At 24.8% G+C, this 26,018-nt stretch overlaps 1 protein-coding gene and 1 long non-coding RNA gene across 2 annotated transcripts in view; one reads left to right on the top strand and one right to left on the bottom strand.

The window, feature by feature from the left end:
* The window catches only part of LOC122848544 (suppressor of lurcher protein 1), a 151,386-nt gene that overhangs the window by 73,202 nt on the left and 52,166 nt on the right, over positions 1 to 26,018 (bottom strand). Inside the window, exons 5-8 of the mRNA XM_044146686.1 lie at positions 9,451 to 9,607; positions 8,462 to 8,521; positions 953 to 1,164; positions 131 to 208 (exon numbers count right to left, since the gene is read on the bottom strand). Of these exons, the coding sequence (XP_044002621.1) occupies positions 131 to 208; positions 953 to 1,164; positions 8,462 to 8,521; positions 9,451 to 9,607 (507 nt within the window). The remainder of the gene's footprint in view (positions 1 to 130; positions 209 to 952; positions 1,165 to 8,461; positions 8,522 to 9,450; positions 9,608 to 26,018) is intronic.
* Positions 1 to 26,018, top strand: part of LOC122848545 — a 66,602-nt gene that overhangs the window by 20,609 nt on the left and 19,975 nt on the right. The gene's annotated exons all lie outside the window — the stretch shown is intronic.

Below are 26,018 nucleotides of genomic sequence, written 5' to 3'. Positions count from 1 at the left end.
GAAAAAATATATTGAATCATACGCATTTTATCATTGTCACATGATATACATACGCATCGTATTTGTGAGAAATTTGTGCATTTATAGGAAATCATTTGATTAAGGCAACCATGTAATTGTGGGTACTTACTCGTTGCGCTGACAGCCGGACCGATGACCGAGTACCTTGGGTTTCCCGTAACGACCCCTGGGACACCCTTGTCTAGTTCTGCAACACATTATTGTAATTATAGCACAGAATATACAGTGCCGTTAATTACAATGGGGACGTTCGTGCATAGAGAGGCCAATCTAGTTCCCTTTGGTACAAAGGGTGTTGTTACCTCCTTATATGATTTATTACACTATGAATATCCAAAGACAATATATCAAGTAACATTAATTTTTATTTTTTAATACTTATTAATTATACCGATGTATGAATTATTTAAATATAAACAGTCTAATTTACACTCTGTTATTAATCTTTTCTTACAAAAATTATTTAAATTGTAAAAAACAAATTAAAGTTTAAACGAATAGAAAATTTCTTTGTAAACGACTGTAATTATTTGTATTATTGTAAATTGATAAAGAAATTTTATAAATTCAGCTGGAGCTAAAATGTTACTGTTTACTCACAACGGGTGCATGTTTTAAAACTGTTATACCGATAGTTGCTCTAGCTTGTACCATAAAATGATTAGAAAAAAAAAACAAGCAAGCTCCAAGGTCGATAACTTAGATAACACTTTGTAAAAGCTCTATATGGTATTATCAAGCTTTCAAAAGATACCTTGACTATCGAGCTTGATATCAAATGTTGATAAAACAGAGTGACCTTGACGATAAAACTGAGTTTTAAAGGTGAAGAGATGTTAAGGGGTATAGAACAAACTTTTGTGAAGAGAACTCAGTATAATTTACTGAAAAATAAATAAAAAATGAAGTAAATTCAATTTGTAAAACATACCTGAATGTGGTAAATCATCTAACACTTGAAATTGAAATATAGCTTTGAAGCCTTGTCCAGGCCACTCTGAATTTGCAACAAACTCAATGTAAAGGTCTGATCCAGTGCTGAGTACTTCTACTTCCGTTCCATGGTTGCATAAAACAGCTATTGTAGGTTCTGTAGTGGATGCTCCATCATGTATCCTGATTAAATCCGCTCTGTTCAAGCAACTGCAACGTAAATTTATTTACAATTCTGTGCTTTTATTTACTTTACATTTTATTAAAAATGAAAAAAAAAATAGTGAACCATATTCCTCCCAAAGTTTCCTTCATATTTTGAGCTTTATTTAATCCATTGATCTTTGATATATCAAAAGATTGTACTTATATTTTCAATGATATATTTTTTTTATCGTTTCATAAAAGATATCGTTTTTGAAATTCATCTACTTATTATATGATCAACAAAAAGTTTTTATGTATAGACTAGCATATTTCATAATAAAACTTTAAATGTCATAACAAAATTTTCAAGTTAACCAGTTTATAAGGTTGAGGAGGTGTGAATAATAAAGAAAAGAATTGCACAGTAGAATTTTTAACTAAAGAAATTTTTTTAATGCACTTGAAAATGTAAAAAGAAAATGAATTTGAATAAAATAAAAGATTTTTTAACTGCTGAATGACACTGCAGTGAGATAGAAGAAAAAAGTATAACAAAAATTTATAAAGTAAACTTGAAGACGAAAAGTAAAAATTGTGGTTTTAGTAGTAACGTCAATAAGTTGATTATTCGTTTTATATACGATGATGAACTACTGTGTTTAATCGAGCATGTACAGAAAGGTAAAAAAAAAAAAAATATATAGACTAACTTACGATGCATAGTCTTAACGACATTATTCTTCGTAACAAATGTCTGAATTAGGTTAAAAAAATACGATAAAAACTTTTTGACGCATGGTCGATTACGCTTGAGCAATATATTGCAATTGATTTGCTACTGAAAAATCATATTTAATTTCAATTGAAAAAGATAATAATTGTGATAATTTTATACTGAATATAGTTATTGTAAAAAGAAAAGAAATTAAAAATTTAATCATTGTCATACAAGGCAAAAAAAAAAAAAAACACTGAGAAAATTAAAAAAAAAAAAAATCAGTATTTAAGCTGTAGAAATAATCTCACAAATCTGACACACAAAAGTTCTTTTGCCATCTTTATAAAGGGTTTAAGGACATTAAAGCCGGATACAGTTGAACAAAGTACTGAGTAAAATCCTAGCACGGTCGAGTTAGTGAATTTAGATATATATCTTTTCTTGTTCTACAAATGAAATTCATATAGAAGCATGAAAAGGATAAAAGATAAACTGGATAAATACAATGATGCTCAAGAGGAAAACTTAATTACTCAAACTCTTGAAAGCAACGATGAAATGCTTCCGAAGACAAAATCTTGATGTAAGAATAAGAATAGAAAGTTTTGTACTTTAGGGCGTTAAAGTCCAAGAAATAGTCGAGTAAGGTGATGGGTTTTTAAAAGATGAAAAAAGCTTTAAAATTCTTTTACTAGCAACGTAACATTTTAATAGTTTATGTGACTTAATAATTACATTACTTGTAAATTCAAAAAAACACAATTTCATTTATAAAATTTTCGTCAAATAATAGAAAAGTTCTATGATTTTTCTCCTACCTTATAATTTTATTTTATAATTTTTTTTTCCTCAATTTTATTTTCATTTATATTAACACATTTTATTTATTTTGTTGGATAGAAAATAAAATAAATAAAACTCTAATCCATAATGTGCTTTATAAATAGTTTTATGATTTAATAAAAAATTGGTTTGTAAAACAATTTCATTATTTGTTTAGTAAAATAAAATGGTAGTTTACGAGAATCAGTGGAAGCATAAACAATATTACATAAAAGTTGTATCATAAAAAGCACATGCTCTATTTTCTTGATTGGTAAACTTTGAAAGATAAACTAAAAAGCATATCAACCCTTTGTGTTGGTGTGTATATGTATATACTATATACTAACTATAATATATATTTATCGTGTTACCACACAGGTGCTAAAACTCTTGTGGTAAGACAATATTGCAAGTTTGCTGATTCCGTTTTGTCCATTTTATTTACAAGGTACAACTGTCTGCAACTAAACACAAATCTACCTTGTGTAGATCTTAGAGTAAAGTAGTGTTGATCAAATATACGAAACATATATATATAACACCGACAAGGGTATCCATGACCACGTAAATAACCCATGAAATATAGATGGCCCATGCACTTTTATTTGTATATACGTTGAAGTTAATATTTATAGACAAAGACACAAGAAACCATAAAACTTTGTGGAAATTAAGTTCAAGTAAAAGTGAAATTCGTTGTTCCAGAGCCTGTTGCACGTAGACAATTTGATAATTAAAAGAGGTACTCGTTATACTTTAGAAAAAAAATATTTAATAGACAAACATGCTCTTCGAAAACCAGAATGATTTTGTTTCCTTAAACTTGATGAAAATTACTTGTTGCTTAAATAATTGATAATTTAATTTTGCAACAGATGATTTAATCGATAAAATTTAGTTGAATGGAATTTTTTTAAAATACCTGAACATTATGAAATTATAATTTCATGAAGAATTTAAAAGACTAAATCAATGATTATTTCAAAGAGTCTTGAAAGACTTGAAAGTTTATAAAAGTGGAAGAATAATTTGTGAATACTTTATGTAATCAAATATTCTATTGAATGATTTATTTGTACTCGTCGAACTATACAAATTTATATATAAAAAATTCAATTGAAAAAATTTCAAAGCATCAAGTCAAACATACTTTTATTCGGGTAGTTTTATAACCAACAAGTCACATATTTGTTTATATGTCGAAAATTCAGTGCAATAAATATAATAGAATTTGTGTTTGTGTAAAAAAAAATTCATTTTTTATTCCATTTTGTATAAATAATATATTTAATTGAAATAAAATCAACGAAAATATCAATTATCTGTTTATTGTAAATTAAAAATTCAAATATCAATTCAAAATTCTGAGTACTAACTTATTAAATTCACTGGTATTCCCGTAAAATGTTTAATTACTTGTTTTACGAATAGTAATAAACGTTTAATACCGATAATAAATGTATCGGTAAACAAGTATCAGCATGAATAAAATTTAATTTTGTTTCAATAATTATTTATAATTTAAATCATTAAAATTAATAATAATCATCAAGATTAAATCTTGAATTTTCAAAAGAATTATATAAAATTTAATTGTAAATTTTCATTTAAATTTAATTTTTGATTTATAAGCACAAAACAAAAAAAAAAAAAACAAGAAAAATGACATTATTAAAAAGAAAATAAAAATAGTTAGAGATTATAAAAGACTTCATTAAGCCCTTAGGTATTTGCAAATGTTACTTTTATAATTTCATTGTACCGATGGAAAGAAAAACTTAATTTTTCATTTAATTATATCTTAAATAAATTTAAAATAAACATTGAAAATTTCTTTTGAGAATATCATCGAGTTTAATATTTTATTATAATTTGAATACATTTTAAATTTGCATTTTTCATTACAACAAACCTCATATTATCCTATCATATTAACAATCTAAAAATTGAAATAATATCATTAGTAAAAGTCAGTACTAGAGTATTATGGCAAACATAGAGAAAATAACTCGTAGTAGCATTTCACAAATGAGCTTTCATGCATACATTGGTCTAGTAATGAGCTTTACATCAATTATCTCTCCCTCTCTCTATCATTACACATTGTATGATGTTTATTTTCAATGTTTCAATATAACATAAATTATACATAATGTATATCAGTACCCAAATAAAATTCTACAAAAATAAAAAATACATGGAAATTATTTTCTCCTCACAATTTAAAGATGTGACTTTAATAAACTATTATAAAATATAAATTGAAAACAATGCTTATTGGTTTGTCTAATCCTGATAATATATACATGACTTTCAAATTTGTTAATGCGCAATCGCTATACAAATGATTCTCATAATGATTCTCCTGTTTTATAAACACATTAACTCCTACTCATACAAATAAGTAGAAATAATACATATTCCATTCTCTTATCTATTAAAAATATTTTTAAAAAATTGTTCAAATGTTAGTTGGTTTATTTTCATTTATCTACACAATATTTTACATGTACTTTTTGTAAATATGTGCAGATCAATGTTTAATTATATATGTATGTTTAAAATAGTGGCGAGTGAACATAGAGAATTGAGAATAAATATCGTATATAAATGTAAAGGTTTAAGTAGATATGTATACGTATACAGAGATCGCGAATAGCAAAAGCTACGTGGCTGAGTTAATCCTTGATAAATCCTCCAACCCTCGTTCTAATTCCGTATTGAGCTTTCTTAATTTCATTCCAGCAGGTCATGACCTTCGATCTTGTGCTATCCACCTCGAATTAAGACTCATACTATATAATTTTACTTTTTTTTTTCTTTTTTTCTTTTTCTTCACGTGTCAAAGCACTAATCCGGATATAAAAAGACTATTTTGCACTTTTTTATTTTATTTTTTAATATAAATTTTATTATTTAATAAATTCTATTTATCAAATTACTATTCAATCCAATCGAGACTATTTTTTATCCACTCTTTAATCCTTCATTTTATTCTCTCATTCTACTCAATATTTTGTTTAGTCATGCACAAGTAAAACGTTTGAAAACTACCATTGATTCTCGTACCTTTTACAAACAATTGAATCAATAAATTCAAATGAAAAAAGTCTCTCCGTATTGTTTTATTATTATTTTTTTTTATTTCAAATAGTTAAAAAATTTGGCTTTGATTCAGGTTTATAATGGATAGAAGATATAAATAATGATTTGAGTAGATCAATTGGATATCTAGTTGATATTTAATATTGGATGTGATCAACAGTTTTATTTGTGCATCAGGCATTTGTGTGTGTGATACCCTTTGAAAATTGTGCGATAGATTTGCCCCTAGCATTTGTATAGATATTACAATGTCGATAGTATATATTTTTTGAGTTATTTTATTTTTAATACGATGTAATATCCATCAGTCACGAAAGCCCATTTGCAGAGACACAAATGAATTTTAATATTATGTTTGTTTAGCTTGAAATGAATTTTAAAGTTTATATTGTTTTAAATGAGACTGACAATTGAAAGGGATATGAGGAATTTTATAAAATAAAAGTGACTGTATAGTTTAATGTCACTTTACATGACTTGTCTAGTTATATCTGAAATACAACTTCCGTCTATGATAGTTAGAAGTTTGTGAGTTTAAAGAAACAATCACATATACGGTCTATGAATTCTGCTAGTGTCTAGACCTATTCTGTTGAATATCTTAAATGTATCAAGATAATTATAATGCAAACACTATGTGCATATTCTAACCTCTGGTTTGCCTTTAGCGACGTGATATTGGTTTTGTTAGTGCTTGGCAAACACTTGCTTCTCAAGATTTCTCTTCATAATATCAGCCAAATATTAACCATGAAAACAATTACATTTATATTCAAAAAACTAATTAATTGTAATGATTGTTTTTTTTTTCTCCAGTTTTAATACCTCAAATTGAAAATAAAAAAAAAAAAAATACAATATTATTATTAAAATTAAAAAACTTTAATGTTTATAACTGATAAACTTTTAATTTATATAATATGATACTTTAGTAAATGAGAGAAAAATAAGAAAAAAAAAATCAGAGACTTTTAAAGTGTCGATTCAAGCAGGATTCAACGAAGCAAAATAAAAAACCGACTTTACTTGAAAAACCAGAATAAAACTCGTGAATTTTTTTTTTTTCGTCAAGGAAAAGCCAAAAGCCGCATACAATTTTTTTTTTTCTTTACTTTTTGATCTTTAACTCTTGGAGCGAATTGCAACCAAAAGTGTCTATGATTTTTTAATGGTTTGTTCATGTCCCAAATAAAAAGAGAAGCATTTATTTCTATTAAATATTGTTTATTTATTTTTTTTTTTTTTCGATACTCTTAAATTTCAAACTTATTTGATATTATTTTTTTCCAACTTTCGATCGTTAAATTTTTATATAATAAAATAAAAATAAATGAATTGGGTTGAGTTAATATACAAAACTAAATTCTACTAATTTCATTTGTTTAATTATCATGCGAAAAAACAATATACAAGCAAGTGTTTGAGATTTGCTTGATGATGAAAATATTTTATGTCAAACAACTTAAGAAATATTTGAGAAGAAGAAATTCAAAATGTTCATTTCCTCATATAAAGGAAAGATTGAATTATTATTAAACCAAGAGAATAAAAGAAGTAAAATGACAAAGAGAGAAAGAGGAAAGTCCATACTAAGAACTTGAATAGCATTGTCACAACTATGATACTTTACAGTAAAATCATGGATTTGAGTTTCTCCAATAGAGTTAACATTTTGAACTTCTAAAGGATCATACTGAAAAGCAGTGGAAATACAACAGAACCCTTCGTTTCTCATAACCTCTAAGTGAATTGAAAGTTTCGTTTAAACCCTCTAGCACCATAGGTATTATGATAGTCTGGAGCCAACTCAAGTTTCTTAGCTATTGATATGGTCTTGTCATGATATCGAGTTGTGCATTCTGAAAAGCTCTAAATTGAATAAAATAAAAAATATTCTGTTGCCATTTTTTTATTTTTTTTATTCTCTTTTATTCAGTTTACTATGTATATATTGATAAATAAAAACATTAAATCACTGATGAAGGTAATAAACCGATAATAAAAAATTTAAAAATAATATCAACAATCTTACTTACAGTATCGACAATATTCGCAATAGTTTAAATATTTTCTCGGCATTGAATTTCCTTTGATGTTATTTTATTTTTTTAAAAAATTTTTTTTTTTTACTGAAAAGAAAAACGATCATCAAAGGTAGTTTAACAACCTGACAACGGTCGTCTTTCACAGACAAGCTAGTAACGATTCGCGGAGTTTGAGTACAAAGGATTTGTAACATCCTATACCATTGAGATGTTATTTTATTATTACTATTTTTTTTTTTTTTTTCTTTATGTATATTTATTTATTTTTTTTTTTCTGTCTATCCACAAACATGTATAAAGATTGTTCCATTAAAACAGAATAAAAAAAAAAGGAACATATAATAGTAAATAGATTAAATTCTAAAATACATAGGGATTGAATTTCTTGAGGTAATAGGCGTTAAGTTAGCCATGTGAATCATTGTCATTCGTTAAATAAAGTGCGTTAAATATTTTCTTAGTGATATTGAATTTTACGTTGTTATATTTTGTATATAATATCAATACATGAATATGTCAAAGAGCTTTTAGATGCACCTTTTATGTGATAAAAAAAAAAGCTCTCTGAAAGTGACACTGATGTTAAATAATTTTCACATGATTTTAAAAATAAAAAAAAAAAAAAAATTGATAAAATATAGTATAATTGAATTTTTTAAAAACTTACCTCAAGTCACCTTTTTGTAGCGTTATCTCTTCAAACAGAATTCGAATACGTTCCTTAAGTCTGCAAAAAATAAAAATAAAATAAGACTTATTTTAAAGACATGTAAATTGGTGACACGTAAAATAAAAAAAAATATGAGATAGAAATATAATCTTCAACGTGGAAATATGATATAGTTTAAATGAAATGGTGGTAATATGAGCGTCATGTAAAGCTGAAATTCAGCTTGTAGCACTTTACAGTCAAAGTTGGGGATGAAAACTTTTACCGAGGCTGAAGGACCGAATATATATTACCGTTTCAACTATATAGAAATATTGTGACCTGTTTATATAGCATAGTGTGTTGCCCCAAGCCTCGTTTATACATGTAAATGTTAACATATACCAAGATTTTTTTTTAACATAAAAAAAACATACCACTGGCTTGCTAAAACTCATGCTGGATATATATATAATTTTTTTTTTCTTTTTTTCTTTTTTTTTCAATTTTAATTCTACTAATCTGTGACTGCTGTTGCTTTTACTGGGACTCTGAGAGCATTTAATAACTGCAACAAATAATTAACAAGAAACCAACTCGAGTAGCTACATTCCACGCAAGTATATGACCGAGGACTATCTGATATAATCATAAAAAAATTTAAAAAAATAAAACTACAAAAAAAAAAAAGAATACAAGATGGAATTAAATTTTTTTGTAATTAAACTTTTGCATTGGATAAGAGTGAGGCAAAGCAGAAAATAAAAAAATAATGAACATTTTAAATTGTCGCAAAACAATTTATTTTCTTTTTTTCTTTTTTCTTGAAGATGTACTTTGTGTACTGTAGGAATAATTTGAATGACAACTTATTTTGTTGTTGGTATTTCAAATTGACATTAAAAAGTTATTTTAATTTTTTGTAGTCTTTTGTTGTTACAGTTGAAATATTTATTTTTTTGTAATACATATATAAAATGAATTTAATTTTTATTTAAAATATTTACCTTGCCCGGAAGTGGTATGAACACCGGATATTTTTTGGATATGATGATGGATAACGTGGTGAATAGAAACGTCCATGTTGCGGTGTCGACTGGGAACTGACGAACTGGTGGTCACACATTGTTCCAGGCACCAGTTGGCCATTCGTAGTAAATAGTCCTGAAAACAAATAACAACACCAAAAAAACATACATTAAATGTCAACAATTTACATCACCAAAAAAAAAAAAAAAAATACATAAAATATAGATAAAAGTTATTTTTAGATTAAAAAAAAGAATAATATTGCATTGTAGAATTAATGTTTTCAAGTCAAATTTCATTTAAACATTTTGCTATATGTAAAATACAAAAAAAAATGCACAAAAATGTCAACAATATATTTATTTTCCCGGGAATTTCACACATAGCATATACATATATTACACATGAAGAAAAAAAATCTGCACTGAACCTTTTACTCTAATTCGACAGATGGAATTTAGCAAAACTATTTAAAAAATACAAAAAAAAATAAATGACAATCATTTTCAATATATTTTTTTCCATTTACCAATTGATTGTCTATAGTTTTCATAAATATTTATAAAAAAATTAAAATTTTAAATGTAAAGATAGAAAAATAAATTGGATAGACAAAAATAATTATTCAATTAAATTTTATGATTCAATATAACTCATAAGTGATGTTATAATTTATGACTCATAAATTAAAACATCAAATAAATTATGAGTCATGACTAAAGCAAGTCATAATCAATTTTAATTATTCAATTATATTTAAATATTTAAATATTTTATTTTTGTACTTTATAAACAAAAAAAAAAAAAATTCACCAAGTTCAAATTTGGTGGAGCATACATGCACTGAGTTATTCACAAAATATTTTTTTATTTTTTATTTTATCAACTGTATAACATGAGAATACAGATTCTTCATGTTGCAAAATAAAATTATATAAAATTTTTAGAATATATATACATAAGACGTGGTTTTTTTACAATGAGAAAATATTTTCCAGTATACAAGATATCATAGTATCCTAGGGGATACATTCAAGAATATACTTGAGTCTTGGTTGGATCATGCCATACATGACTTTCAGTATAAAAATTCAACCATGAGTACTGATACTGTTGGATATCACATATAGTAAATGTCACTATGAAAAATTGTAAAGAGAATATATATTTGCCACTTGTGTCTCGTTTTTTTTATGACATCTATTGTGAATAACATACTGCAGGAAACGAGTCATATCCTATTGGAATATATACGTAGATAATAAATATATAAATATTTTTGTGATATATATAAACCAACAATTTGAATAGTACACGAAACATTGGCAACATAAAAAAATAAATATATATAATTTACATTTGAAAATTGTGGCTTGGGTTTGATAAAAATTTTGTACATATATACATACAAAATTTTATTTACCAATAATATATAAATCCTAAGGTGAATATGTATGCGTGGTCAGTCACCAGATCAACTTCCGTTTAATACCTTTTTCAATTTTAACCTCAACCAACAACCAACCACTGGACACGAGAATATCCACACTAAATCATTTAGTCACGTACGTTTTTCTTTGATTTTTTATACGTGTTTGTTGGCCTTTTTATCCCAATACAAAAAATAAAATAAAATGAAAACAATTTCAAAAAAATGTTGATCCATTAAAAGACTTTAAAGCTTTATTTATTTTTTTACAAATGACATCAATTGTTTTAAAAAATTACCAAGTATCTTATTTATTTTGTCGAACGTCTGATTTTTTTTTTTTTTACCTCAAATTTTGTCCAACAAGTGTCTTGGAAATTAGATTTAAATAAATAATAATTATTAATTCTATTTTTTTTTCTTAAATATTAATATTATTTAACAATAAAAAAACATTCAATTTATTTTCTTTTGATGATAGTTTATTGTTGAATATTTAATATAGCTTTAAAAAGATTTGATTCTTTTTTTTTTTTTCTTTTATCAAAATGAGAATAAAGTCTCATGTCATAACCTCGGGCTTTTAATATATACATATAAATGTAGAATAAAAGATAAGATAAGAAAATAGAAAATAAAAAAAAATATACATATAAGTATAACAAGAAACGAGACAAACGCGGCTAGTTAAAAAGTATTCACCCCACTTCTGAGCAGTGTCATTTTCTGGGAAATCCCTGGTGCCCTTATATGGCCACAGGAGTCCTCGTAAGCTCAACATATATGTATATACATTTATATATATAAAATACAGCTATCTTTTCCAAGCACCATTATGTTTTATTCTCAGTGTCTTAGACGATTTTCTTCGAACGACCACTGTGCGTTTACCTTTCGCCCACTCGACAACCTAATGTCAGCTTTCAAAAAAAATAATAATATAAGAAAAAAAAATATATATAGCTTTATCATAGTGGGTAAAATGATATAAAATAAAATAACCGCAAAATCAGGAAATTGTAATATCAAAAAAAATATAAATAAAAAATCATAGAGGCGAGGAAAACAAAAAAAAAAAAATAAAAAAAAATTAAACCAAACCCGATTTCAACATTGTTCAGTATGTTTTTTTATTTGATATATATTTTTTTTTCATTCTTTTATATAGTATTAAATGAAAAATGAAAAAAGCTTAGAGGACTGAGATGCCAAAAGGTCGAGGTAGCTTGCGGTGGCAGGTTGCGTGACCAGAATAAGAAAATTAGTTGAAAATACCGTCAGTTAGCTTTCTATGTGAATTGTTGTATAAACTGTTGTGAAATTCTTCAACATTTTATCTTGAATGAAGGTGACGTGTTTGTCCTATCCCATTTTAATAACTTAAATGTATATACTCATACATTTACACATATAAACACTCTATCTTGTTTACCCTTTATTTTATATGAAAAGTATGATTAAAATGGAGAGAATGTAATTTAACTCAAGTTTTATGATTTATGACTCATTCGTTGTTTGTTTTAATTTATTAAAATAAATATATAATACATGACAATATAAAAAATTTAAATGCATATAAATAATTAATAATAATTTAACGAAAAAAAGAAATATATAATTTAATATTAAAATCACTTTTCGAAAATTTAAAATTCTATTGAAGCGTGCAATTTTTTTTTCTCTTTTTTTTGCATAAAAAAAAAGAAGTAAAGAAGAGGAGAAAAAAAAAAAAAAAATATTGAGACTTTGGTGAAAGTCGAATCATCGTCCAAGCGGTAAAAACTTTTCATCGAAATATTCCCAATGGGAGAGAACATTCAATTTAGTTTCTTCTGGCTTTCACACTGACATTTATTTTTATACTATTTTTATTCTGATGCACCCGTTCAGTACTGTCAATTGAATCACAGCCAGTTGCTTTAGCATGCACCACAGTCAATCCTTGCATTTTCTCACCACTCAAACGAAGAAACTATTTCAACCCAATTCTCGTTTTTAACATTGTATATATCACAACTGTATAACTCTCACATGCATATACATTTTACATATATAAATTTATACAAATGTATATGTAGTATTAAACGTGCAAAATTTATATAGCTTAACACATATGAGTATGTCTTTTCTCGTCTTCGACCTCCATCGTAATCCCATTGTGGTTTGCCTCTGGCTGAATCTAAAACTAAATATATATGGCTTTCCACAAAATGACAAATTCAACGACACTCAAGATAAAAGATAAAAAGAAAAAAAAAACCTCCCTGCCATATATCAAACGAGCTTAAATAATTTAAACATTGATCATAATATTTTTATATGATGATTTATATGTTCTCATCAAATATGTTTTATGAATAATTTAGTAAGAAAAATTTATTTATATACAAATTTTTGTTTTAATTGTCAATTATTATTCACCGAAATAGTAAGGATATTATTATTGATTCAATTGATTAATTTTTTTTTTTATGAAAATATACAGTTAATTACAAAAAATAAAAGGTGGAAAAAAATATTAGCTAATGTATGTTGTCAAAGTTGTCAAAGTCAGAACATGAGGAATAAAAAAAAAATCATCACGAAAGGTTAGTCGTGAAATTGAAGTTTTGAAAGTCAATTGCAGCAAAAAAAAATATATTTAAAATTGTATAAATACCAAGGTGAAATTGTGATGGAAATTTGAATTTTTTTTTTTATTGTATAGTGAACTTTGCAAGCTCTGTGTGATTGTTAGTATTTAATAGCCGAGTCAACTTAATATAACACAATAGAATTAATCGAACAAGAAAATTTTATTTCTTCGTACACTGACCAATTACAAAATAAGCAATTTAATTTTTAATAAGCAATTTAAAGTTATTTTTAAAAGTTTCTTTTTTACAAAAAATAATAAAGGTTCTTTTTTTTAATTATAATATGAAAAATAGAAATAATCATAAAATAAAGACATAAAGCAATTGCATTTAACAAGTTGAATAAGTTAATTAATTTTATGTTTTTGAAATTTCTGTATTTTCTGTCTACTCACAAAAATCTTGTAATGCTTTTAACAATATTTTAAATGAAATTCAAGTATTTTTTGTACATTGTTAGTTTTAAAAAAGGAAAAAAAAATATTAAAAGTTGAATGGTTTATTTTCTTTGCAACTTTTATCAGCATAAAAAATATGAAAACAGCATAAAATCAATTCTTGTATTTTTACTCAACAATTTAAAAACCTAACAAGTTTTTATGGGTGACCCTTCAGTTTTCATAAACAGTTTAAAATTAATTTTTTTTTTCCATACTTTCTTCGTAATATTATTTTGTCAAAATTTTATTATTCCTGTTAATTTAATTTTAAAAAACTCACAAATGTTAGTCAGCAACGAGACGAAGAATTTTTTTCTCCTTTTATTTTATAAATATATTTTTATTAATATTCAACTGACATGAAAAAAAAATTTTCATTTTGATAAACTAATGATAATAGCATAATCTGTTTTCGACTTGAATGGTAAAATAAAAATTTTTTTCTTTGAACAAAAATAAAGTTTTTAACTTTATTATGTTGTTAAAAACATTAAAAAAAATTATTATTATTATTTTTATGAATGTATTTATGAAATATAATTTTAATATTAAAAAAGTTATTTTATAATAAAAATAAATTATTTTCTTTACCACAAATTGACAAATAGCATTTGTACATATAATATATGTTTTTGAAATAATTAATATTATATTTTCCTGTATATATGGATAACGATTGATGATATAATTATCACGTAGAATAACACGGAAATAGAATTTACTGTCTATAAATATCTCGAGCACGTAGAAAATGGTAGTTTGGTAACGACCAGAGGGGATAATCGAGTTTTCGTCAATGCGCCAATTGTCGTTTGAATAATTTAAAGGTTTATAAACAAATGATAGTTTCATAAAGATAATCAAAATTTTATACATTTATTAACGAAAATAAATAATTAAAAAAATAAAAAAATAAAATCATACTACTGTAATGTTTAATTTTTATTTAAATTATTTTGTCATATAATACCGCCATAAGCTGATTGAATTAAATTATGAAAATAAATTAAAATTGAATTTACTAAAATGAGCAAATTGAAATAGCATGGTTTATTTTTATTTATCTAATTTTTTTATTGGTGTAGTGATGATTAATGATTAATGTCGAAAGATAAATTATCACTATTGATGATGATAAATTTTATATTGATATCAGTATTTATATTAACGGATAAGCAGATAAGCAAGTTGAGAGTTACTTATTGAAGAGTACCACTAAGCGGCTCATTCATGACCGTTTGAAAACCTTGTTCCATGAACTTATGAATAAGCTGACGATTTGAGAATTGAGTAGGATTGGTTAACTGTCAAGGTAATATAGAAAAAGCTTCTTACATAAATATTTATATACATAAATGAATATCGCATTATATCCAAACTATTTAACCCACATCTTATAATATTTTTTTTTTTTTACTAACCTTAATTATTAATCTAATTATTTATACAAAGCTTTTATGAAATTTTTAAGCTTCTATATTTTATAATAATTATAAAGATTTTAAAAAAGTACTTATTTTTTGTTTTTTTTTTTTAATTATTAATTTCTAATAAATAGATTATCAAGTTGAAACTTTTCATTTATTCGAACTTCAAAGACTCAATTAATTATAAAATGATTAATTAATATTTCCGTAGTATTATCAAAAGTATATTATAAAAAATTTTAAAATTATAATTAAGTTAATGGTATTATTTAATTTTTTTTTTAAATAAATTGAAATATTTATTTCGTCGACAAAATAACAAGAAGGATTTTCAATTTGTTTGTTTATTTTCCGCTATGAATATAATTATTCAAATTTGTTGTAATTAAATTTGTATTCAAGGAAATGTCTAAAGACAAACAGGGAATATACATATATGCATAAATGTCAAATCAATAATCCCATTGAAATTTTATGACGAATGAACTAATATTTGTTTTGCTATTAGAAAAAAAACTTCAAATAAATTATTTTTTTTTTTCTCTAAAAATAAAACATGAAAAATATTTTTTAAAATTGGAGATATACTTTGAAAATTAATATGTTGAATGACAAATAAGCTCGACTGGAATATGTATGAATTGGAAAAAAATTTGAAACAAATTTAAACCGTGAAGGACACATGAAGCGGATGAAGAGCAAAAAAAAAAAAAAATGAGTGGACAAATCGAGAGTAAAAAGAATAATTTAATTTCCTGGACGAGATCCATACCTAGCATCAACTTGAATTGAGAAAAAAAAAGTACAGGAAAAAAGCATGTGACATAGCTGAAAGATAAAAATAAATAAATAAAGCATTTTTATTCGTTGAGCCAGTACGAAAAATGTTCCTATGGGAACATTTGTAAGACTGTCTCACTTTAGAGACTCATTAATCTATTTGATTATGAAAAAAAAAAAATAATTTTATAAACAAAGTAATCAAACTATTTTTGATGCTTTTTATTATCTAAATAAAAATAAAAAAAAAGGAATAAAATAGATAATTAATTGTTAGCTAATCATTGAAATGTGAAATTTGATTTTCAAAAATAATTATGTATTAAAAAAATATTTAATAATGTTTCTTCATTTGCTGAATAATTTTGTTAATTTATTCTCTTAGTTGTGCACGCACATGTACGTTTGTATGACGTTTTGTTTGTAAAATATAATTACAAAAGACGGAAACTTGTGCGCGCCGAAGGCATGCCCATCATTCTCGTAGTAGAAAAAATAAATCAAAAAAAAAATTTAATACAAGTCACAGTATACAATATAAATATATATTTTTCATATCGAAAATAAAATCTTGAAATTGTGGTTGAATATAAGGTTATTTTAAAATTGCCTGGATATCAATCACTTTCAAAGTTGTGATTTATAAAAAATAATATATATGGTATAACAATCAACCAAAAAAATATTTTACTGCTTTTTTACACAAACACATTTACACGAATATATATACATACAATATTACAGATGAATAAAAGCATATATCATAGCCAAATTTTATGTACGTCAATGTGCTTTGACCCGTGGAAATTCGTTTCTCTTTTCTAGATGAAGAAAAATGAAAAAGAATGAATGAATCCTCGGTAAATAAAGTGTAAGATCGATGAAAGAAAAGTTGGAGGAAAATCATATATAAATTTTGATAGTGTTATAGTTAGAAATAAGTTTGAAGCAATGGTCTATCGGTGGATTTAGCTACAATTTGAAATGACTTATCCAAGATAAAATACCGATACATAAAAGCCAGTTGTATTTTTTATTTAATGGAATTTTAAAATAATAAAAAAAAAAGAAATATAATTCGTAAATTTTCCATCAACTAGAAAAGAATTTATTTTACAATAACTTTTTTTTATTTTTTATTATTGAAAATACTAATTTGGAATGCACAATATTTCCTGACATTATTTTTAATTTTTTTTTTTTTATTGTTAATCTGTTTGTGGTATGTCAATTACAAATTAAAATACCAGCATTAACGAACTACCGATATATTGTAGATGAGAAAATTGTTAAATTTCGTGTAACATGCTTGCGGAGGGTCAAATAGATTTTAATGAAGTTAGTACTCAGAACACGTAGTCACTTTACTTTACCATCTTTTTCTATTCAACTTATATTTCCTCCTTATTTTTATCTATCTTTTTCTTCTTCCTTTTCCTTTTTTTTTTTTTATACACGTATTACACACACTCTACCAAAGAACTTGGACTCTACCATCTCTTGTGAAATATTTTTCTTATTTTTATTCTACCATTTTCACTATTATCATTTATTTTTTTTTAGTGAAAAAAAAAAAAAACAAAAAAACTCTCTTCCTTTCCATCTTTACCGTGCAGACAAAAAAAAATTTGTTCTCAGAAGTGAGAACAATTTGTAAGATAAATTTAAGAGAATAAAAAAACAAGTAAAATAAAAACAATGAGAAAAAAAAAATACAGATGAAATAAAAAATATATATACTTCAAAAATAAAATAAGGTATATGTAAAATATTCATAAAAAAATTATATTTAAAATTTAACGATTTGATTTGATATATTCTCTATTGATTGGAGCATGGAAAATTCAATATCACACATCAATTCAATAATCGTGGTTTTATTATTGACATATTCATGTCTCTGATGGACAAATTAAGTTAATTGGCATGATGAACATTATTGATAATAGTCCAAATGCTAAAACAATTGTATTCTATTTTTGTATTGACATATCATTTTAATTCTTATTAAACATTAATTATATCTCAATATTATTTTGTATATTATCCCTCGAACATCAATAGTTAAATACAACGACATTTATTTTTAGTACTCTCGAAATAAATAAAAATATCTGTCAAAATATTTTTAAAGTTTTAATACATTTATCAATTTTGATATTTATTGTCAAATCATTATCATCAATCACAATAAAAAACTGAAATTGTGGTTTTCAAATTTTCTATTATTTGAAACAATAAAAATGAAGAAAAATAAAATTTCAAAGTGGGTTAATATCTACCCTAAAACAATTTATATCAAACTAGAAATTAGTTGTTATCATGAATTGTTTTTTTTTTTTCTTTTTGTAGTAAATAAATTTTTCAATACAACATTCTAACAAAATTTTTACGATTTTTATATATCATTGAACAAAATAATAAAATAAAAAAAGTTCAATTTTACTTTAAAACGACCAGTACAATTCATAGTTCATAGAGTTCATAGGTGTAGCACATATACATACAGATTTTATTGAACGATAAAATAATAATATATATTCCTTGGGATTCGTGAAAACAAAAACGTTGGCAATTTATAACAATATATATGTAGAACAAGTAGAAGTAACTCTTGAAAATGTGCGCTAGTAGATGAACAAAAAAGAAAACAGGAAAAAAAAAAAAAAAAGAGCAGCGAAAGAGCTGATAAACAAACAAAACAAAATAATATATATCGAGTCGGTGATAAAAATAACAAAAATAAAATATATAAAAACGTATAGGTGCAAAATGTTAGCAAGTAGAACGATAAACGAGTAGTCAGACATAAAGTGAGTTGAGACTATGGGCCAACAGCACACTAATCACAAAATCTCATTTGCATAATTACATTTGGTATTACATAGATTAACATTAAAACACACGTAACTTGCTTACACACTAGTCATGCTTTTATGGCACAAGATTAGCTGTAATTCGCGTACAATGAGGTTAATTTTATAAAGAAAGGATTTTTACAAAGGTGCTGGATGAAAGGTGTAGTCTATGAAGATTGCTTCCTATTTTTTTTTTTCGTTTTTTTTTTTTTTGTCTAAGAATATAGATATACATGTTATAATTATACAGTGTTGTATCTTTTATTTCTAGCAATAAAGTCTAAGGTGTTTGTTTTTGTAGGAAAATTTATTTTAATTCATTTTAACAATGTTCTTTTATTTTTTTTTTTAATTATCTATACTAGTATGCAAATTTTATTTGCATTACTCTTTTTTTTTTTTTTTTATTAGCAATATTTTTTAGTGGATTGATTTAAAAATGTACTTAATTTTTTATGGCATTATGAGATGCTTTAGTTAATTTTTTTTTATCTAAATTTTTTAATTAAATAATCAATATAAATATGTGAATCAATTTGGAGGATTGTGGATCAATTTTATATAGCCTATATAATAAAAAGGAAAATAAATTGTATGGGGATATTCACTGTCAATCTTGATATATATATATATTTTTTTTTTATATATTTGTATTGTATATTTAGGGTCATGACACGTATCAACATTTTGGCACGATGAGATTTGAATTGAGGGTTATACAAATACATTCAAAAGAAATAATCCATTTGTGATTCTGGATAATTTTAGATAAGGGAAAAAAAAATATGTAAAAATATACTCACAATGAATTACAAGTATTTTTTTAATTGAAAGAATAAAATTATTATTTCATCGTTAAATTAACTAATGATTAAACTTTGAGTGATTTTTTTTTTGAACTTTCATCTGTATAGTTTAAAATGTATTGAAGAATAATGTATGCAAAATATAAATAACGAGTTGCAGAATAATCAGTTTATGTTTCGAAACAAAGCGCGTATAATTACATCGTTATTTACGTTAAATATTGAGATGAATATTACGTAAAATATTAATAGAGCAAACTTTGAAATTGTTATTGTAAACAAGAAAAATAATAATATCAAACAACTATAATATATGCTCATTATATTTTTTTAATTTTTAGTTTTATTTATCACTCAGTGTATTATTTTGAAATTAGCTCATTAGGATTAATTTGATAAAGCCATGTTGAAACGTGATATGAATTTTTTGGCTCAATGAAAACTCGTACAGTGAATTTACAAAATAATAATAATAATGACAAAAAAAAATTAAGTAAATAAATAAATATAAATAAAGACAAATAAAGAGGATAATAAAAAAAAAAACATAGGCAACACGAGAGTTATCCGCGGACACGAAATCCTATCTGTATCGCACCACGTATCCAAATATACCACGATAATTTCACAAGGGTTGTAAGGCCTTATGTTTGATACAGGGCTATCAAAGGATGTGGAGGATAGGTTGTAACTTGAAATAATAGGAATAACACTTTAAATAAATCCCAAACACTGTGGCTTAAATTCTATTAATATATTCAATTTTATTATTTCACTAAAATTATAATTAATTGTATTGTATATTGTATATAAATTAAGGGTCAAAAGCTCAACATTAAAAAAAAAAAAATTGTATACACAAATAAACATAATATTTATAAATACCTGCAATATTATTATCTTTTTATGAAAGTATAAAAATACAACTAAAATGTTATTGATCAAAGCTGACTGTTTGAACTCAAATACTTCAAGTCGAATTACGATCTGGGGAAAATTTAAATTTCAAAGAAGAAACTAAGTAAATTTACGATTAAGCGATTTCATAATTTCCTTTGAAGATACTCAGATCATATAGTTACTTAACCTTATTTCTAATAATAATATTTTAAATAATTATTTAAAATAAAAAAAAATTTAAATAATTTTAATTTAACTTATAAATATTTGTAATAATTTAAAGTTTTGTTGTTATTTACTTTAACTACATCAAAGTCTTATTATTATTTACTGTCAACAATAATAAATACCGTATAAATTTAAAATAAAGAATTGGTGATATTAAACGGCTTCAAAAAATTCAAACCATGTCTGACCGCTACCAGCTGTTACTACTGCGCAAATATCTAACTCTTGTTTTTTCGTTTATTTTTTTTTTCATCGTATTTTTCTTTATCACACAGCTTGATTTTTTTTCTTTTTTTTTTTTGTATTTTTTTCTATGCCCTGACCAGCATCATAGACCCAAGCCCCATTACTAATTCTTTTCATGTTCTGATCTTATCGATGTTCTTATTTGCTATCCCGATTTACATAAAAAAAAATAAATAAAAAACTGTGATTCTAGTTTAAATAGAAAAAAAAAAAAAAAAAGATTAAATAAAAAATATAATAATATTATTTAAGTTGAGTATAAAAATTGTACAAGCATGTGTTTTTTGTATTCATATTGCATACCATTGGCAGTGAAAAATATCATAGAAAAAAATAAAAAAATAAAAAATACTAAAAAAATTTAAAATCTGTCGGAATATAATAGGAGGAAAGAGTAGTTTCCCAAAGTATGCACCACGTGTGCAGTCGTAAACGGGTAAAATAATGTCTAGTAAATTTTTATGACTCGAAAAATAGAGAGCATAGTCAGCTGTCGATCGGTACTCGATACTCAATACTTGATACAACGTAAAAAAAAAAAAAAAAAAAAAAATACTACATAAAAATAAATAAATACCAATGTGTATAATTTACAGTCAGTTTTAAAAATGTTATTAGTCTATATAATCGTAAATGTTGGCACAGCAAACATGTGTTGTTGATGCTACCTATCATATGATAAATATACCAAATAAATTTTTGGTAAATGTTTTCACATTGGAAAAAAAAAAATATAACCATAACAATGACGTTGAATAGATTGATTTTAATATCAATTCACAGCTGGATTTAATCTGTATCAATATACATATAGTCCTTGGCTCGTACACTGTACAAAGACTAAAAATATATATGAATAAAATGAAATTTCAAACTGTCAACTTGATGTAAATAATTAAATTAAAAATAAATTATGATAATAAAAATTAAGCAGGATGATAGCTCAAATTACTTGTTAAATTTATAATTTAAAAGTCAAATAAAACTTGATGTAAATAAATATAAATACTTGATATTTGTATGTATTTTAAGATGAAAAGTTTTGAACTATTTAAATTGTTGTAAATGCTTAATTTTAATAATGATTTTCAAATGATTATCGCTTGACTACCCATCAAAGTCTTGCTTTAATCACTCATACTAATTTATTCAATTTCCACTTTCTATCACTTGCCTACTTGACTCGTTATTGGACAGGATGTTCAAGTCCAGTACTACTAAATTAATTTTAAACTCACTATGTTTGTCTGTCAACAGAATAACAGAATAACAGAATTCAGAGAAAATAGATTGTACATGCCTGAAGGTTCATGTTCATTTTATATTAATTATGGATGATAGAAACCCTCTTTAGTTTAACTCTTACCCACAGTCTGTCTTAACCTTTACTTTCAAAAGTAATATTGCTTGTACTGATACATCATTTTACCTTTGAAATTTTAACGAATCATACTATGATTGAAATATTAATTAGCATACAAAAATATTAATACCTTAGAAATAGATAATTAATGAATTGAAATAATTTTACTGAAATATTTTGGTTTTCGTAAAGCGAAAAATTAAAAATAAATATCTAAATGAATAATTCTATAAATGTATAAGTTATTTTAAAATTAAATTATGCAAAAATAGTTAAACTCAAGTTAAATATCTCAAATACTGAAAATACTTTTCTGACCTCATTCGTGATAAAAAATAGAAATAAAAATTAACTTAACTTTTAAATAAAAATATATTTATATTTCTGTAAATTGTTAATAATTATTATTGCAAAACTTTATTAAAATTTATATTTATAAAATAATTTCAAGTTAAAATACAAAAAAAAATAAAAATTCAATCAATCAAAATTGATTGTTTTATCATAAAATTTAAATTTACTTTTTTTATAACTTATTCAAGTATAATAACAGAAAATAAACTGTTAAATTAAATTGTGGCTAATGATAATTGGTAATCATGATCAGGAAAAGATCATTTAAAATTGATTGAATTAAATTGATGGAAAAACTTTATAATTATCTGCACTATATTACCGAAGAGTTTATAAATATATAATTAAAAAATAATTAAAGTCATTAAAAATAATCAAAAATAAAAAAAAACAATTTAGGCTAAATGAATGCTGTCACTTTTTTTTTCTCATTAGTCTCGTCGGTGTTCTGAAACTCTAGAAGACTTTATGATGTGGTACATTGTCGACGTGTATAATAAAAATAGGGTGATGGCATGGCATAAAAACCCCAGGGATTTTTCCCTTTATTCATGTTATTTTTATGCCCTCTCGTAGTAATCATGATAATCATGATGATTTGAAATAACAAAAAAAAAATAATATATTTCACCCACTATTTCAGCATATATCGAAGTAAATAAAATTTAACTGGTGTCAATTAAAATTGTATATTTAACTTTTTACTAATACTTAAATTCATAATCTTAATGAATCAAGGATGAGGAGAGAAATAAAGATGGAGAGAGAGAGAGAGGGAGAGAGTAATGGAATAAAATTTGTTGTGAAAATTTACTTGGGCTCTGACAAATTACTTTCTGAATTCGATTATATCCAGAACGATGTCCCTGGGTATTAACGGCTCGAAATTGTCACGGGGGAATACTACATACGGAAAAGCAATATACATCCTAACCAACGAAACATAAATACGTAGCTACGTTGGTATACATGTACAGTGGAATTTAAAAAACTTTTCTTTTTTTATTATATATAATATAAAATGTTTATCAAACTTTTTCATTTTCATGCATTTATGTCCAGGAAAATTTTTAAATTATTGTTACTAGAACGTATAAAAGTGACGACACTTTTTTAATTTTTTTAATTTTTTATTTTTGTGGTATGAGACCACATAACCGCATAATATAGGTGGTATATATTTCACGCAGGTATTGCTGTCACTTGTAGAAGACGGGAAGGCGTTTTACCATAGTCGTTAGGCTGTCGCATAAATATTTGACTGTTTTTATATATATATATATTTTTTTTTTTTGGTTGTATGAAAATAAGAAGGTCTAAGAAAAAACAATGTCTCACGTTAGTACTCCAACAAATTAAACTATAAAATTTATATAGAAAAAAAATATATAAATCATCAGTTATGTGTGTGACAAAATGAAACATCTATCAGGGAACGATGAAATAAATAAAGATTCAAGAAAAAAAAATGAGCTAGTAACAGTATTGGTAATAATTTGGAAAGTACGTTCTCAACTGGAATAAGCCCGAGGCAGGATCATCATAATGTATGTCCATTGTCCACCTCTCGAAATAACTTGCAAAACACAAACGAACAGACCATAGTAAATTTGAACTAAAATAAATAAATAAATAGTAAAGTTTTTCTGTATTTATTGTAACGAATAAATGTGACTTTATTTTGTGGGCAATAATAGTGAGTAGTAGTTGAATTGACGAAGAATGACAAAAATAAAAACTAGAGTGGACAGTCGATTGTAAAAAAAAAAAAAAAGCCCGCAAACCCTTTTAGGAAAAATAAAAATGTCCACATTGTAGAGCAATTTGTTGTGAATGACTTTTGAATGACTTCTGTCCACTGAATCCTATACTCACATCCTGTCTTTTTTTTTGAAGACATATTGAACAAAAAATATCACAAATATATGAAATTGAAAATAAAAAAAAAAATAAATAAATATAAATGGAATGAAAGAAAAAAAATACCTTGGTGTATTTTTTGTCGATGGTAAAGCTTTCCGGGAGATCAACGAAGTAAAATGAATCGGAGTAGAAAGTGGAGGATGCCACAAGCATTGAATCGCAACAAACCTCGAGGGCAGACACCACAACGACGCCGTTAGAAAAAGACTTCCGTGTTAGGGCACACAAGGCGACTGCTCCTCTCTTGAACTAATATCCTCTTAAGGAGGACAGCTTTACAGGCGAGTGCTTCCATTCACGCATTTCAAATAGTGAAAAATGCTGTTTTATTTTTTAAATTTTTATTTCTTTTGTTCTTTTTTTTTTTTATCTTGTCATAGCATTTATGTATAGAAATTTTTACGAGACTGAAAACAACTATACATTTAGTTTATGACCTTCATTATTTCACTGTAAAGAGACTTGAAAATATATTTAAAGGGTTAAAAAAGTTTACCACAATTTTTCTAAAGTTAGACCAAGTGTAGATGAATTTATTTTTCGGTAAAAAATAGATTCAAATAGAAACTAAAAATAAATTTTATTCAAACATATATAGATCAATAAAAATAGAGGATATTTTTAAAGAAAAATCAATGTTATATTTAAATAAATACCAAGAAAATTTTGTTGATAAAATTTTTATGTTATTTAAATTGTTATATGATATCAGCAAATTTTTGTAAGCTATACACATTGAATATATTTTATAAATTTATATTTCTCTATATAGTCAACATTTTATCTACATTTTTTTTTTCTTGTTATTTCCACAACCGACCGGATATATATAATCATCAAATATTTTCCAATCGAATACCACCAATTGCCGAGCAACCACTCGAATCACGATAGCGAAAAAAAAATATAAAAAATATAGCAATATGAAATTCAACCTCTCACGACTTATTTTTACTAACATTTTTTATTTTCCCCTTTTTTTTGTCACATATACGAATTTTATAAAATCTCAACTGAAAATTGTTTGTCAAATATAGCTGACAATATTTTTCATACCTCTTTTATTTCATTTCAAAATAAAAAATATATATGTGCATTAAAAAAAATATCATACATATATATATTCACAATTTGAAATGACATTTGTTAAATATCC

Source organism: Aphidius gifuensis, linkage group LG2, assembly GCF_014905175.1.
Source record: "Aphidius gifuensis isolate YNYX2018 linkage group LG2, ASM1490517v1, whole genome shotgun sequence".
In the NCBI taxonomy this organism is placed as follows: domain Eukaryota; kingdom Metazoa; phylum Arthropoda; class Insecta; order Hymenoptera; family Braconidae; genus Aphidius; species Aphidius gifuensis.
This window is presented reverse-complemented; position numbering and strand designations above follow the sequence as displayed.